General features: G+C 42.1%; 1 protein-coding gene across 12 annotated transcripts in view; it reads right to left on the bottom strand.

The window, feature by feature from the left end:
• Golga4 (golgin A4) overlaps positions 1-17,258 on the bottom strand; it is a 91,170-nt gene that overhangs the window by 59,439 nt on the left and 14,473 nt on the right. For 8 of the 12 annotated variants that reach the window (XM_075964215.1, XM_075964210.1, XM_075964208.1 and 5 more), the window contains exons 3-6: positions 12,608-12,706; positions 8,442-8,507; positions 4,295-4,606; positions 1,088-1,135 (exon numbers count right to left, since the gene is read on the bottom strand). In XM_075964215.1, the coding sequence (XP_075820330.1) occupies positions 1,088-1,135; positions 4,295-4,606; positions 8,442-8,507; positions 12,608-12,706 (525 nt within the window). The remainder of the gene's footprint in view (positions 1-1,087; positions 1,136-4,294; positions 4,607-8,441; positions 8,508-12,607; positions 12,707-17,258) is intronic. The other 4 variants (XM_075964214.1, XM_075964212.1, XM_075964211.1 and 1 more) reach the window with 1 other exon arrangement.

Consider the following 17,258-nt stretch of genomic DNA (forward strand, 5'->3'; position numbering starts at 1 on the left):
CAATCAGAGGTAAAAAATTAAGGTGAGTGATGGCATATGCCTGGAACCACAGCACTCAGGAAGCCGAGTCAGGAGGATGGCTGCACAGAGACCCTGTCTCAGGAAAACAAAAAAAATAGGATAATTTGTAGTTTCTAGACTTGTATAACAATGAGAGAGAGAGAGAGAGAGAGAGAGAGAGAGAGAGAGAGAGAGAGAGAGAGAGAGAGAGAAAACATAGGTAGGTGAAATGTCTGTTTACTGATATAGACAGATCCGATCCGCCTCTCTCTGAGGCGCTCTGGGGCAGAAGTTAAATGTTGTCGACTACTGTCAAGCTTAACGACAGACTTTTACTATAAGCACCCTAGTATTTATTCTTTTAAACAAGCTAACATGTCAGTGGGTGGAGCAACGGGACTCCCTCTTTGGCAGCTTTAAACCATTCCCTGGTATCCAGATGGGTGACAGGCTATCTGTCAAGTGGTTAGCCAGACAGCCCTCTGCCAGCACCAGCTACTCTGAAAATTTTGCAAATACTCGGGAACCTGGGGCCAAAGCATCCTGTGGTTCCTGAAGGTCCATGTCCTAGCCACGATGGCTCAGTGTGCTGGACTTTTGGCCCCTCCAAGTCTTAGTGAACTGTAAACGACCTGCAGCCATCTGTATCAAGAAAACGTTTCCCCCTAGTGACCCAGCAGCAGCATCTGGTGGGCACACACACTGTCCTCTATTCTCATGAGCAGTGTGATGGTGTAAACATATGGTGCAAATACAATTCTGCATGAAGCTCTGCAATGACTGGCGCAGACACTATGACCGCACGTTCTACGTTTACAGGCACACTGCGTGGCTCCTCCTGTGCTGCCCTGGGTGCTGCAGCAGGCTCAGTAACAGAATCGGAGCTGCTGGGATTGCTTGTGGTCTTTATCATGGGAAACATCTCTGGGGTCTCTTTCACTCACTCTTTTATCAAACCTCTAATAATGGTAAAACAGGCTAAATCTGGAACTACACAGACTATTTCAACAAGAGAGTAAACGTCTCTACAAGATTCTTTTTAACTTTAAAATCAAGTAAGAGACACAACGGGCAATGAAGCACTTACTTGTAACTTTTTCTTCTCCCTCTGAAGAGTCTGATACGCTGTGACAAGCTAAAACAAACAAACAAACCACCAAAATGACATTAGCTATTTCTCAATAAATACAAGTCATTATTCTAAATGATGCTAAAATTTTCTCTTTATAAAAGTCAAAACCCAATCACAACAGTCCTGTATAGATAACTGAGCCTAATACAATCCATAACAACTAAGTAACGTGGCAAGTCCATTTCTAAAACGTAAGTTGTAAGTTTACTGTGAATCTCTGGGCATGTGTTTAGATTTCAACACCTAATTTACAGGTGAGAATTGAGCCAACTTGCCTACAGGTGGAAGGTACCCAACTGTAGTCACGGACTGACTACATCTGCCACAGAAAGCACTGTGCAAGTGTTTGCTGAAAACAGTTCCAGGGCCTACCCCAAAACCGACTCACTGAGAACGGAGGGACACAGTGGCGTTCTGTGTGATATTTTGTTTGTGTTCTGACAAATAAAGATTGCTTGGAGTCAGAGGGTGGGGCTAGCCACTATCTGACCAAAATTAACCACAGAGATTTTGGAGGACTGTAGACAGGTAGGACAGGAAGTAGTAAGGTGGGGTAGAGAGGGATCATGGCCTCTTTGGAAGAAGGATGGGAACAGGTGGAAAGGACTGGTGGCTTTTCTACTTCTCTGATCCTTCAGGTTCTTACCCTGATATTGACTCCTGAATTTTTGATAAAGAATAATTTGAATGATGCTTCACTGGAGAGACGTAAATCTGTTTTTAAAGTTCTCCAGGTGACCTTTGTGTTTTAGACTACAACATTAAACAGAATAATAAAAACGTCTGAAGAAAGAAATGCATATCTAGCAGAGAGAAATGAGTAATCCAAGCCCTAACCCAAACATTAGAATAGACATTTCAACACAACTCGATGAAGCAATGGAGTAATATCCCTTTACCCCTGTAGGTTTCACACGGTTGACAGCTGCATTCGATGCACAACGGGGACCTGCATTAGCAGAGCCAATGCCTCTGACAAACTAGTGCAGCTATAGGGAGCATGATCTAGTAAAAGAGTCTCCATTTTCCTTGGAAACATGTGTGCCCCAATGTCACTGCTGCTGTCTGAGTCAAGAGGAAGGGAAGTGAGTCTGGGAATAGACTTAAGAATCTGGAAACACCTTCTGCTTAGGAACAGGACCTTTATTAACTCTAGGCTGGGAAGGCTATTGGTAACCAAAAATGAGGTGGGGTGGGAGGAAGAACAGCTCAAGAGCTAGATGTCACTTACAGCATGACTTCATCCCGGGTACCTGCAGAGCAAGGAAAAGTAGATGCAAAGGCTATGAAGTCTCTGTGCCTGAACAGCTGCTTGATTCTAAGATAGCCTAGAATGGGAGAGCAGCCAAAGTGACTGAGAACCAAACAGTCTACCAGCTGCTACCGAGCCGGCCTTAAGCAACTTACTTCATCTCTATGGATTCCTTAATCCCTTTTCTACAAAAATGAGCAAATTCACATTTGCTTCGTAAGGATGGTACAAAATTAAATGCCAGTATAAACGTAAAGGGCATCTGGCATACTTAAATGCTAACTATACTGTTGTCCCAGCCTCAGACATAAAACTATGGATAAAAATATAAATATTTAAAACCATTATTAAAATTAGTAGAAATAAAATAATAATAGTTTAAGATTTTTGAAGGAAGAAATTACCTCATTCCATTGCTACAAAACAGACACTTGGCTTCAATGTCCCATTTACATTTCCAGGGTCCATGAGATTTACTCCTTTCTATTTTGCCATAAACTATTAAATTATAAAACTATTTTATAGTTTTAATAAAAAGGTAACTTATGTATTTCATCAAGATTTTCATTTTGTTTTGGGCAGTATGGGTAGAGGGTGAAACCTGGGCACCTTTCCACCCTAACCCTGAAGTTCACTGTTCATCAAAATCGATGTGACACTGGGTCCACCCATGTCCAAGTCCAGCGCTGCACACTGAGTGTGATAACCAAGAGCAGGGACAACCAAGGCTTTCCTGAAGCACGATTTCTAAACTGCACTTGACAGAGAAGGACTCAAGGGAGGCATACAGTTTCAATTCCCGAAGTACCAAACAAACAAATCAGAAAAGCACTATTTACTTCCTCCCTTACATCAAACAGAGTGAGTCACCACGGACTTAGTAGTTAGCAGATTCATGTTAGAGGGCTAGAGAGATGGCTCCGTGGTTAAGAGCATATTACTCTTTTCAGATAACGCTGGCTCAATTCCCTGCACCCACAGGGCAGCTCCCAAATGTCCACATCGTAACTACAGTTCCAGGGGCTCTAATATACTCTTCAGGCCTCCAAGTGCACCAAACATACACATGGTACACAGACATACATACAAGCAAAACACCTATACACATAAAAAATTATTTTTTTAAAGATTCATGATAGACAAAATTTTAAATGTCCAAAAACTAAAAACTGAGCCTGTCAAGATGGCTCATTGATTAAGGGCATTTGTAGCCAAGAACACTGACTGCTGGGATCCATATGGTAGATTGAAAGAACCACCTCCCACAAGATTGTCTCTAACCTCTTCTCTCATGTGTTATGGCATGCATTCATGCATGCACATGTAAATACAAAATACATAATAAAAAATTTAAATATTGGTACAATGAGAATGAGCCAAATCTTTGAGGTCATCAGGCTATCTAACCAGTGTTTCTCACCCTTCCTAATGCTGTGATCCTTTAATACAATTCCTCATGCTGTGGTGACCCCCTCAACAATGAAATTATTTTATTGCTACTTCATAACTGTAATTTTGCTACTGTTATGAATTGTAATGAAAATATCTGATATGTGACCCAAAGGGGTCTCGACCCACAGGTTGAGAACCACTGATCTAAAGCATGGCTGTCAGAAGAGATCATTTTGAAGCTACTCTAGTCAGAGATGAGTAACATGAGAGACAGAGAGGAGAAAGAGGATGACCTCTGTCCTAGGTGTCCATAGACACTGCAGAGAATGTGAAAACCAGGCTACACACCACATCCCAAAATGTCAGCCTGCTAAAAGGCATCTGTACCACAGGAAGACCACCTGCCCCAGGAACCAGGACCAGGTCAGGTGGCCTCAGACTTCAGGCAAAGAGCAATACGTGAGAAAGAACAAGCCCAAGGGGAGCGTATGACTGCGTGAGCCAAAGCCTGCTCCTACCTCTGAGTATTTCCCTCGGTAGCTACTTAAGCTTCGTTCCATTCTCCGCAGCCGCTGCAGCAGCTGCTCTCTGTTGAGACTGTCTGAACTCCCTGGAGTGTCTTCAGCCTCGCTCTCCATGTCAGAAGGTGGATCAAAGGTGGCAGCAGGACAGTCCAGGTCAAGTTGGTTCAATGACTCTCTGGAAGATGTTCGTACCATAGACTCTTTAGAAGACCAGAACAGAGATTCCTTTATGGGACTTCGAAACAGAGACTCCACGGAAGGCACTCGGAGCTGCAGCTTCTGCGCAAAGGTCTGTGTGTCCCCCGACTGTAGGCAAAGCCCAAAGGGCAAGAGTTAAATACACACTTCAGATATCTACTACCCCGTCACTGGCAGTGCTTTAACAAATTCAATATAACAAATTCCAGAGAAGTAATACAAAACACTGCTTTCTGAAAAGTAAAAGACACTGGCCAATCTCTGTAAAGAGTCTGGACCTAGAGTCAGAGACCCGAGCTCTGACGCTTGTGCCTGTCACCCAGCAGTACAAGCCTTCGCTGAGCCGCTTTCCTCCAGTAGTACATCTGAACAAGACGAAGCATGCTTAGCAGGCTGACCCCACAGGACTGTGTGCCTCATCTACCCACCTGGTAGACCCTTTGGTGTGGGCATCCAGGGTGAAGTGTGAGTTGAGGGGCTCAATTCAAGTCACTTTTATCTGGTGAGAAGTCAAACTTCTAGATCATTCCTTTCACCAACAAAGGAAAATGAGCTGAGGAAGAAGGTAATGCACTAATGAGCCAGATCTGTTTAGAAGTAGAGTGGAGTAGACCTGGGACACACAGCTCTGGGAGCCCCTTCCTGTGAACTCAGCTGTTTGTAATAGGTCAACCTGGAAACCACAGCAGAGAGTACATTACCAAGTACATACAGAAGCTCACAATGTACTACCAAAAGATCAAGATGGGGGGCTGGAGATGTGGCTCAGTGGATAAGAGCTTGTACTACTCTTCCAAAGGACCTGAGTTCAAATGCTAGCACCCATGTCAGGTGACTCACAACCGCCTGTAACTCCACCTTCAGGGAATCTGATGCCTCCACCTCCTTAAACATCTATACCCAGTGCATATCCCCCTGACACATGTATACATATACATAATCAAAAAGTAAATAAATAAAAAAGATCAAGCTAGGAAGCAGGGTGCAGCCAGGCAGTGGTGGCGCACACCTTTAACTCTAGCACTTGGGAGACAGAGGCAGGCAAACCTCTGAGCTCTAGGCCAGCCTGGTCTACAGAGAGTTCCAAGATGGCCAGGGCTACACAGAGAAACCCTGTCTTGAAAACAAACGAACAAACAAAAAGAGGAGAAGCAAGATGACAGAAATGAAAGCAGCATGTGCACCATGAGCTCATGTGACTTGTTTATAAGCCCTTTTTACTCTCCATGTATGTTTTCACGGATGCCATCACAACAGTCACAAAGGACAGACATGCAGAAAGGTAAGCAGTACCTTCATGTGGTAACACTTTAGGTGGATTTAGTTTTTGTATTATATTATTCTGCACTTTTTAGTTTGCTTTTAGTAATGTCAAGTTTTATCCTCCTGATGGAGGAAGGGCCAGAAGGAAGAGAAGGAATTGCTTTCTGCACAAAATCTGTAAGAATTACTGGCAATTCCATTCCCAGCCCCTTCTAGGCCTTGTGAGAAATGCTCTCCAGTTCCTAGCACACAACACCTTACCAAAGACCCTAGGACAGACAGATGGTGCATACGTGAAGAAACACTAAAAACAGGGATTTCTCAGGGTCTCCACAAGTTAATGAATGACATCCAAGCCTGTATTTGCCACATCTACTATGACTGGAAGTAACTTCTACTGTTTATTTTTGGAGCTGGGGAGGACCTCAGGACCCACACATGTTCGGCAAGTGCGTATCACTGTCTCAGCCTCAGGCCCAGTCCCGCTCTGAACAGAGAACTCAGCCCCAGTGCTGCAGTCAGTCTCACCAACGCTCAAGCCCCAACTCCTCTGTGGTTCTACAGGACTTGGAGCAAGTTCCTGAGCTCAACGGTCCTGTTTCCTCCTCCATAAAACAGGGGTGGAAGACACTATGACAATGTTGATGACGATGATGCCACCCACTCTGCATGGCGACAGTGAGGACTGAATGAGTCAACAAGCATGCAGCAACAACTAGCAGGAGGAGCCAGGAGAGTCAAAGAGACAGCTTCAAACAAAAGCAAAGGTAGAAATAAGAGAATCATCAGGTGGTGGATGTAGCTCGCTGGCAGGGCGTGCACTCTCCTGGTTAGAAGAACTAAGGGCAGTTGCTATGGGGCCTGACTTAGCTTTGCCATGGGAGGTATGTGGCTTTGATGAAGTGACATGACCTCTCTCTGCCTGTCTCTACCTACAGAAGATGAACCAGCAGCACCTTCTCCATGAGGTGGCTGTATATTAAGAACTTAGGCTCATCTACGGCAGGCACTACTTTCACATGACTTCCAACCTTCCCTTCTTCCTCCCTACCACAGCCAGGTTTTGGTGAGTGTAACAATACAACCAGGCTAAAATGTTTAGCTTCTCAAACACCAAGTCAAACCCACTGAAGTGCAAACCACCCCACCTGGTCCAGAAGACGTTGATTAAAATCATGGTGATGCACAGCATGAGGATGTGAAGAACTGCCAGCTGTGATTGACACCGCATACAGTCACCCTTTGAACCAGCCATTCCATCCCTGCGCATGCACCAACAGACTGCACAAAAAGACACTATTCAAAATGACCCCAAATCAAATTAGGATTTCTTTTTAACTGTCTTGTTCACCGTAGAATATCAGTCAACAATCCTGTTCACCACTGGAATACTAGAAAGTGACGAAAATGGTCTAAAACCATAGCAACAATACAGATAAATTGCATGGAGTAAGAATAAGAAACAAAAGCAGCCAGCCATACTGGGCATGGGTGGTGGTTCCCACTGTAACTTCAGTTCTCTGGAGGCAGAAGTCAGCTACTAGTCTGAACCAGCCTGGCTTACACAATAAGTTCTAGACCAGCCAAGGCGAGATACAAAACTGCATAGAGCAGAGGTTCTCAACCTTCCTCATGCTGCGGCCCTTTAATACAGTTCCTCATGTTGTGGTGACCCCAACCATAAAATTATTTCCATTACTATTTCATAACTGTAATTTTGCTGTTGTTATGAATTGTACTGTTTTTAATGATTTATTTTATGTGCATTGGTATTTTTCCCACATGTATGGCTATGTGAGAATGTTGGAACCTCTGGTGCTACAGTTTATGAAACATAATGGAAGTGTCTAATATGCAGGATATCTGATATAGAACCACTGTGAAAGGGTCATCTGATCCCCCACCCCCAAAGGGTTGCCATCCATAGGTTGAGAAACACTGGTCTGAAGAAATAGAAGGAAGGAGGGAGGAGGCGAGCAGACAGGAAACCAGACACTTTTGCATAAATCCCAAAATAACAAAGTTAACTTATAGTACTAGAAGCAAGAAAGCCAATTACCACTGAGAAAAAGAGAAAGGGCCAGAATTTACTAATTATTGCTGGTTCTGATTTTTAATTTTTTATTATATCTATTAATTTATTTGTGCTTATCAGGAGATAGAGCACATAAATCAGAGGACCACTTGCAGGAGTCAGTTCCCACCCTACACCAGGAGGTCATCAGGCTTAGTGGCAAGTGCTGAGCTACTTTGTCTGCCCTCATGCCAGCCTGAGTGCTGAGGACAAAGGTGTATCTGGAGGATGAATATGTTTACTTTTCTACAAATATTCAAGTTTGATACTGTTAATTTTCAACTACCATTGCTCTGACTTAGCTTTTCTAAGACCCAATAACATTGATAATAGACACAATATGAAAGCCCACAGGCTGGGACTTTTTGGTATACCTATCAATGTAGAACATGCTAGAACAGAGATGCTATTTCCTAAAGGCCAGCCTACATTCATAAAGTGACAAGAATGTGGTAGTCAGAGCAGGAGACAAGAAGTTATAGGGAGAAGGGTCCCAACAGCTCTACCCAGCAAAGCCACATTCTTTCAAGGCAGACACACATTAATGACAACGGACAGACCAGCACTCTGAGAGGACTGACATTTTTAAATAAATTACTAACGTACCTGAGGAGGAGATGCTTCACTTCTATTAACACCATCTGGAGGCTTTGTAGCTTGAGCTGATGCATTCTAAGAACAAGAAAGAACATCATAAAAAAAAGAGAGAGAGAGAACAGGAAACTAAAGTTTTAAAACTGTTAAACCAATAAGACCTAGTAGACTTTCATCTAGTGAACAAAATTAGTAATAGTTTATTAGAATATTTTCATGCAGGCAAAGAGGTGTGTGGTTAAGTATTTTAGAAAAATCATTTTGCTGCAAAACATGAAGCTAAATAGCAAAGATTAGTGTATAGCAAATCTACTTCACGCTAATCACAAACGTCTTCCTCTTAGGTCCCATATTTTGCCCCATGACAAAAATCAACAACAGGGAGTTGGTCAGCACAGTTCACAGAAAACTATCCAAAAAGAAGTCACATCATCTGCTCCCTACAGTAAAATCGCATTCAAATTAAAATCATTTGGGCAAAGCTATTAAAAAAACTTAGTAATAAAAAATTGAAATGCCTCATTCATTCTAAGCCAGCAGTATAAATGAAACTAGAGTAAACATTTTCAGAAAAATGTTCTACTGAACACGTCTTCCGCACGTACTGGCTTTTGGTTTTTTTCTCTTGGTGGGCCTAGTGCTCCCAGGGAGAGTCATGACAAGGACTGCAGAGATAACGCTAGGACTTTGAGGTTCACAATTCTGTACAGCATGCACAGCAAACTGCTGCTACGATCCACCACCACTACAGAAGCAGCTCATGAGAAAACCACCTCCTTGCTTTACACAACAGCAGGGCACCACATACAGCAGTGGTCACCGTCTCAGTAGTCCGGCATTTCCGTGCTATACTTCCTCTGCCTCTACAGCTAACCCAAGGAAAGATCAAAGGAGAAATGGAGAGCTTATCAAAAGCATTCTCAGGTTTCTCAAGGTAAATTAAGTATTTAATAATAACAAGTAACCTTTGGGTATTATAAACTTATAAATAAATATATTAATTATAAATTATATAATTTAGCCTTATTTTTCTAGAAAAAAGGTAAAGTATTTACAAATGGAGAGTTTCTTTGGCATTCTTGTTTTATGAAGCGGGGTCTCACTAAGCTGCCCAGGCTAGTTTGAAGCACCCCACCCTAGCTGTAGGACTTAATTTCCTGGAGATCTCTAAAGTGGGGGAATGAATGTATGTGGAGTGGAGCCTGGAAACAACGTGGCCGTGGAAGTGTGAGAACGGGTGGTGACAGACACCAGCACAGGACAGCTAGGAGCTGTTTATTAATGGCCAACACCGGGTGATGGCCATGTGGTGAGAGGAAGAGCCACATTATCACTATTTCTAATTCATAACACGCTTCAGCACCTTCTCTTCCCTCTAAAATAAGTTCCTAATCTTTACCAGTTGGAGAGATTTCTTTAAAGTTACATAGGAAAAGGATGGGGGAACACAGGAATTACCTATCTTCCTGATCACAAGGTAATGCTACACAGGACATATCATTTACATAACATCATAATGATATACTGTAATGTCAAAATACACTTTAAATTATGAAGAAAGGTCTCAAAGGCTCCATCAAATAGGTCAGGAGGAAGCGTTAAAGCAAGACCCACATGTGGTGCACCAAGCTCACAGCATACATACTTAAAACGATTCTTAAACTTTCTTTCTTTAGAATTCTTGTTTGTTTGTTTTGAGACAGGGTCTCACATTGCCTAAAGTTTTAAATTCACTAAGTTGCTGAGGCTAGCCTTGAACTCCTGATCTTCCCTCCTTCACTTCCTGAGTGCTGAGATTACAGGCATGTATAAGCATGAACAGTCTTGAAAATATTTTTAAACGTAAATACTGTATTATAGAGCCAAGTAAGTATAGTATAGCTAGGGTGCACACGGGCCTAATACACTGTGACTCTACACCCAGGCTCTGCAGCAGCAAAGCTTGAGGTCTGTGCCACCATCTGCTGAGTCCTCCATTCTGCCTTGTTCCACTTTCAGCTTTTGCTGCCCCTGCTTTGTGACGTCCCATCTGGATCACCTGCAGACCCAACTCCTTCTATATGCAGCTTATTTTCTTCTGCAACACTTGCATCCCTTTGTGTACACATTAACCCACCAGCTCTCGGAGGGCAGGGCATGCCACTATTCCCAACCTGGTGCCTGGTTCCTGACGTTCTGCTCAGCAGTAAACACTCAATGCGGGCTTGTTAAACCCTTGTCCAGGCACTTCCTTCACATAGGAACTCTCAAAGTCCTCCTCCCGGAGATGCAGGAGCTCACTCAACACACAGTGATGATTAGGGTCACCAACTTCCACTGGGGGCAATTCTTGGACAATAGGAATATCCATTCTACTGACTTTCCTACAGCTTCTCTTCTGCCAAATTTGTCTTCAAACAGTCTTTCTTTTCTTTTTTTTCTACAATCTTCTCTAATTATACTGTTGAACACTAAGGATACAGTTGTTTTTAAGAGTAAAGAGAGAAGCTGGGCATTGGTGGTGCACACCTTTAATCCAAGCACTTGGGAGATAGAGGCAGGCAGATCTCTGTGAGTTCAAGGGCCAGCCTGGTCTATGGAGGTGGGTGCCAAGATAGGTTCCAAAGCTACACAGAGAAACCCTGTCTTGAAAAACATAACAAAACAAAACAAAAAAGAGTAAAGAGAGAAGAAGGTTTTCAAAAACTAAATTAAGTCCTGCTAGGGTAGCACATGCTTTTAATCCCAGCAATTAATTGGAAGGCAGGCATATCTCTCCGAGTTCGAGGCCAGAATGGCATAGCAAGTTCCAGAACAGCCAGAGCTAATAATAGAGAAACCCTGCCTCTTCCCATAAAACAACAACAAAAACAAAAACAAAACAAAAAAAAAAACTTTAAAAAAATCTGAAATTAGGGAATCAGCAATTGGCGAACTTGTAATTAATCCCCACTAAATTTTTATTATGAAACCAAATAACTATTTTATTGTTTTTCTTTGTCTCATGGAGAGATATAAGTTTTTAATCATGAACATATAAAATATATATAAGATTAGCTTTTTTAGTCTGCCTAAGTTTATTTCTAAATCATCTAAGCACTCACTTTTACCTTACACCATTTTGACAACAAACTAGGAATTGAATTATGTTATATAATGTACTCATGGCAGGCATGTCTTTTAAGTTTCTATTACTCCTACATGCAGAATACAGCATGTCTATTTTTTTTTAAAGTGAACTGGTAAATCTGTGTATCTGGGACTCCTAGTCGGTCTTGAATATCTTTATAAACAGCAAGTGTTCCTTGTAGCCAGAGCCAAAGGAAAAGCAGCTTTCCAAATGTTCCCTGATATCCCATCTTCACCCTGAGCTGCTTTCTTCTCTAGACCCAAGTTTAGAGTAGATCTGAAGACCACTGCTGGCCATGTGCACACCACACCTTCCCTGGACACCTGGATTAAGACTAAATGTTATATTTCTACCACTAGCTACCAAAGTTAAACCAAGTCTCAACATTTAGAAAAACTGTAAACCCAGTTCAGCCATCCTCCAAGGGAAGAAATATCAAAAGTTATCCTTAATAAGCAAACACTGCTACATTTTAGTTTATTAAATTATCACTTTACCAGATTCTCCAAATAGAAAAATGTCTACTTTCCCCAAGTAAATCATATATAAAGTTAAAAATAAGTGAATTCATTCATTACAAAATACAATGTAGTTCTTAACTATAGTTTCAAAATGAAGACATGAACCTGCTATAATAGAATCCACCTACCTATACAATGTTGTTAATTACTGACTTACACAATGCATTATTTCCCTTAAAAAGTCAGTCGCATCTCACACACCATTGGTATCCTCCTAACAGGAAAACAGATTTCTAATCACGCACACTGGCTTTTTCAGCATAAGCAAACATTTCCAAGGGATTAAACGCAAGTGCTAGTTCTAAAAGTGAAGGTTGCCTTGGCTCCATTAGTGCGAGGGGGTGTTACTGTGAGGCTATTAGAGTACCAGGAAGCAGCGACTGCCAGACTCAGCAACTTGTTCTCTGAGGTTTAGAGCGAGGTTAGCAACACTACACTGAAGACGCTCTGAGGGAAGGTAAGTGACAAACCACATGAGACTTGCTGCTACAACTACCCAAATGTTTGCTTCCCCACACGGGAATGCAAAAAGCGGTGGAAGGACTCACCACACCGTTAATCTGTGTTTTAGGCTGTTTGGAGGAATCCAAAGCAAAGATAGTATACTCAGAGAGAAAGGCAGGTTCTGCTACCATCCCGGCTAGTATCTGTCTCAGTCCGTGTAATAAGCAGAGGTACAAAAACAAAACAAGAGATGAATACAAATCATGGTGTGTTCCAAAGTGATCTCACAGCACACACTACAACGCTTACAATACTACAGCTGACCATCATGATGATCACCCCCCTCCCAAAAAAGAAGTAGTAAGTTGCTGGGAAAGGTCAGGAATGGAACGAACTAATGAGTTTAGGATTTCAAAGGCCAGCTTGGAAGCCAGTTGTTAACTGGCATACATGTCTGCAGCAGGCATCCTGGCACCCAGTATAACTGGCAACTTGGTATAAAGGTCAGTTCCAATAAAAAAAAAAATGCACAGAAGTGCAAAGTATTGGCAACAAGCAAAGAAGACTCTGAAGGTCTAAGAGAATAATGCCTAGAGCTAACAAGACTGCATACTTCAATATTTCTAGAAGGCTAGAAGCAAGTTCCAGAACAGTCAGGACTGCGCAGAGAAACCCTGTCTTGAAATCCTCCCCCCAAAAAGTACATACACAAGAAATACCTGAAATAAACAAAATCTATAACATTATTTCTTTTGCTACATATTTTGAGGTTATTTTCTTCCAGAAGCTGTTACACCAAAATATAAACAATTATGAATTAAATATATATATCAAATTTTATTTAAAATGATTTATTTTGCATGTGTACGTTAATATCAGTTAACTTTCTTGATTGTTCTCCACTTGACCTATCGCAGCTGGGTCTCTCCCTGAGCTTGATGCATGCTAACTCCAGCTGGTCTACAGCTAGTGAGCTTGTCACAGGGATCCCACCTTGGTCTACCACTTGTACAGCATGTCCCCACTGAACTGCCTGCCCTGACCCCCTCAATGGTAGAGATTGCATGCTTATTTATGCATGAAACTGCAAGATATATAATAAAGTATAACATACTGTATGGTATATAATACACTATATAAAGCAATATAGAATATACAATAAACTATATATCCTATAAAGGACATGCCTGAAAATAAGTATGTACAAAAGTTTGAAAACATACATTTTCCCTCTGCACTTTTAAGACTACAGACACTGATTGAAGTGCTCACTAATTCTTTACACAGCACTATACTAGAAACAGCCTAATTACAGATAAAGTTTTGGTTTATTTGGTCTGGTTAGTGTTTTAAAACAGGTCCTCATGTAGCTCAGGCTGACCTCAAGATTACTATGCAGTAAGGATGACTTTGAACCAGTGACTCTCCTGACTTTTGTTCCTCCTAAATGGATGAATTAGGTGTCATTATACCAGACTAGACAAAATAAAGCTGGATTAAACAATTTTTTAAACGATGCATGTGCACAGGTATATGAATGCATGTAAGTGTGTGGGTAAATGTGGAAGCGAGAAACTCATGTTGGGTGTCTCTTTTTATTGCTCTCATCCTTCTTTTCTTTTTTAAAAAATTTACTTATTTTAATGTGCATTGGTGTTTTGCCTGCATGTATGTCTGTGAAGGGTGTCAGATTCTCTGTAACTGGAGTTACAAACAGTTGTGAGCCGCAGGTAATAGGAACTGAACCCAGATCCTCTGGATGAGCAGCCAGTGCTCGTAACCCTGAGCCATCAATCCAGCCTCGCCAGCCTCACTTTCTTGAGACCGGGTCTCTCACTGAAACTGAAATTTACCAATCTTACAAGAGTGGCCAACCAGCGAGCTCCAGGAATCCTCCAGCTTCTGCTTCCCCAGCTCTAGAATTTCGTGTGCACACCATCACTCCTGGTTTCTTACATGGGTTCTGGGGATCCAAACTTAAGTCTTCATGCTTCTACAACATGCATTTTACCAACTGAGCCATTTCCAAAGCCAGGATACAGATTTTGTCAGAGCTCTTTTTCTAATATTGATGATTAGCACTCCTAGGATAGAATCCAAGAATTTTCTATGCTAAATTCTAAATGTTATCACAAATTATACTTTAAACTATGCTAAATGCCCAACTGGCTCCTAGAATCTCATCCAGACTTACTGAAAACCTGACTCTGGGGCCCTCAGAAAGGCCATTCTTTGAACAAATGTTAACTTTAAATTGAAAGCTATACAGATTCACTTCTCTTTTCAAAGGTTTTCAAAGCTATTTTTTTAAAAACACTATTACCCATGCAAGCAAAAAAAAAAAAGCAAGTTTAAAAGGGAATATAAATTTCAAGAAAGCACCAGCCAAGTGTGATGCTCATCATAAAGAAATGAACAGAAATTTCCAAGCCTTTTCCTCACCAAAACAACCTAGGGTCAGTTTGGCAGACACATACCCCGGAGCCTAAGGAGCCCTTCTCCTTGCCCTGTCCTTATGTCTGACCTCACCAGCACCAGTTCTTGGCTGGCTGTACAGCTCAGTGGTAGAAAGGGCACAGCAGGTACAAGGCCATTGGTTCCATCCCAACCCCAAACAAACAGAAAGCAAACAGCTCTTCTCCAACACTCGAAAAGATTCCAGCCAGTCAACTTCTCAACATTTGCTCAAACTCTAATGTAAAACTGCTAAAACAAACTCACCTCTTCCGTGGGGTCCACAGTGGAGTGGTCACAGCACCAGCACGGAGTGGAGTGATGTGCCCTGGCATCATGTCAAGCATCAGCAGCCTCTAGACTATCTTGGAGGATTTCAACCTACCCTGCAAATCCCATGCATGCCACCCTTCACATCTGTGTCTGTCTACAGTGAGGTAGTCAGTATTTTTTCCGAATTCACTCATTTTTCCATAGTCTTATTATAACTGACACATTTACATCTTCTTTTTCCTTCTCCATAATTTCTAATTAGTTATTTATATCTACCTAGTCTTATTTTGTTTGGGCTAAGTTTTTCTCACAATATTTTGCTGATTTAAAAATTATTTCTTCACTAGTCTTACTGTAGAGCACTCTACTGTTTGACGCTCATCTCTTATAAACTCCTCCCTTACTGTCTAGTTTTGCTGCTGACTTCCTGTTGTTTCTTTTAGAATATTCTTTAGGGCTGGAGAGATGGCTCAGAGGTTAAGAGCATTGACTGCTCTTCCAAAGGTCCCGAGTTCAATTCCCAGCAACCACATGGTGGCTCACAACCATCTGTAATGAGGTCTGGTGCCCTCTTCTGGCCTGCAGGCATATACACAGAATATTCTTTACAGCAGTAGTTCTCAACCTGTGGGTCACGACCCCTTTGAGGGTTTGAACAACCCCTTCATAGGGGTCACCTAAGACCATCAGAAAAACAGACACTGACATTATGATTCATAACAGTAGTAAAATTACAGGTATAAAGTTGCAAAAAATTATTCTATGGTTGGGAGGAACGGAATTAAAGGGTCAAAGCCCTAGGAAGGTTGAGAACCACTGCTTCACAGGCTCATTTTGAGAAAGGTACTGTCTTTCTCGTTCCTTCTGTGACCTTCTCTTCTCACCCAGTTAATCTGATTCCAAGGCTCCATCTTAGGTCAGAATCTATGGCAGGAACTAAGCCCAACTGAGGTGTGATTTAGTTCTTGATCATGAGGCCTCCCCAAGGACAGACACTTCCCATAACAAATCACAGAAAGCCTGGCAGCAGGCAGCAGCAGCTAACTGCAGCTAGGAGAAGCATCTTAGCTACAGCTGTTGCTAACAGCACACACTCTAACTTAGCAACACAGCACACTTCAGTTCCACTCAGACCATCCAAAGAGAAACCTAAATAAACACCTACACTAAAGCACACACTGTGTTCACCCAACGTTCACCTGTGCCGCTACGTGGTGCCAGCTAATGCCGTCCCTGGGGGACTGGCAGAGAAGTACCAAGGAGGCTTCCATTCTTACAGAGCCGAGGCTGAAAACAGCTGCCTTTGGTCTCAACTCCAAGCCTCTCAGAAATAGCTTTAGTCCCTCTTGGCCTAGAGATGTTTCGTGTTTGTGGACCCAGATACACCTTCAATGACAAGAGAAAACGTTTTATCTCCTATGTCTGTGTCTCTGGCACAGAAAGGGCGCATTGGAAGTGAGTAGATTCACAGGGCGACCAGACCACAAGTCTTCCTGGTGAAGGCTCACACAGCAAGCTGCATGCACGGCAGCTTTAACAACCTGCAGCTCTTTAAAGGGCACCTCTCAAATTCCTTGAGAAACCACTGCTAATTGCAAGTAACTTTAATTTCTTTTTATTCAGTCTTTTTTTCCCCGTTTTCATTTTATTCACAAATTTGATTGTCATCCCTCATACAGAGTAGTGGAGGAGCTGTGTTAAGGAGATTGGTGTCTCAAAAGCTTGAATTCTTTTTCCTCACTCAGATGCAAGTATCCAAATGGTCAACTAAAAGCACCATAGTTGTCGCTGCAGCACTGTGCGCCTTAGCGAGCGTCTGCGTCAACACAACTGCAGCTTAAACTGACGCAGTATAGACGAGAGAGTTAGGACGGTCATGCTTATGGCCACAGCTATGTTCTACAGTGTCTATGGCCACCTCTTTTTCTTTTTCTTTTAGATTTTATTTATTTATTTATTATGAATACAATGTTCTGTCTGTATGTATGCCTGCCCACCAAAAGAGGGCACCAGATCTCATAGATGGTT

Source organism: Microtus pennsylvanicus, chromosome 3, assembly GCF_037038515.1.
Source record: "Microtus pennsylvanicus isolate mMicPen1 chromosome 3, mMicPen1.hap1, whole genome shotgun sequence".
NCBI classification, from domain to species: Eukaryota; Metazoa; Chordata; class Mammalia; order Rodentia; family Cricetidae; genus Microtus; species Microtus pennsylvanicus.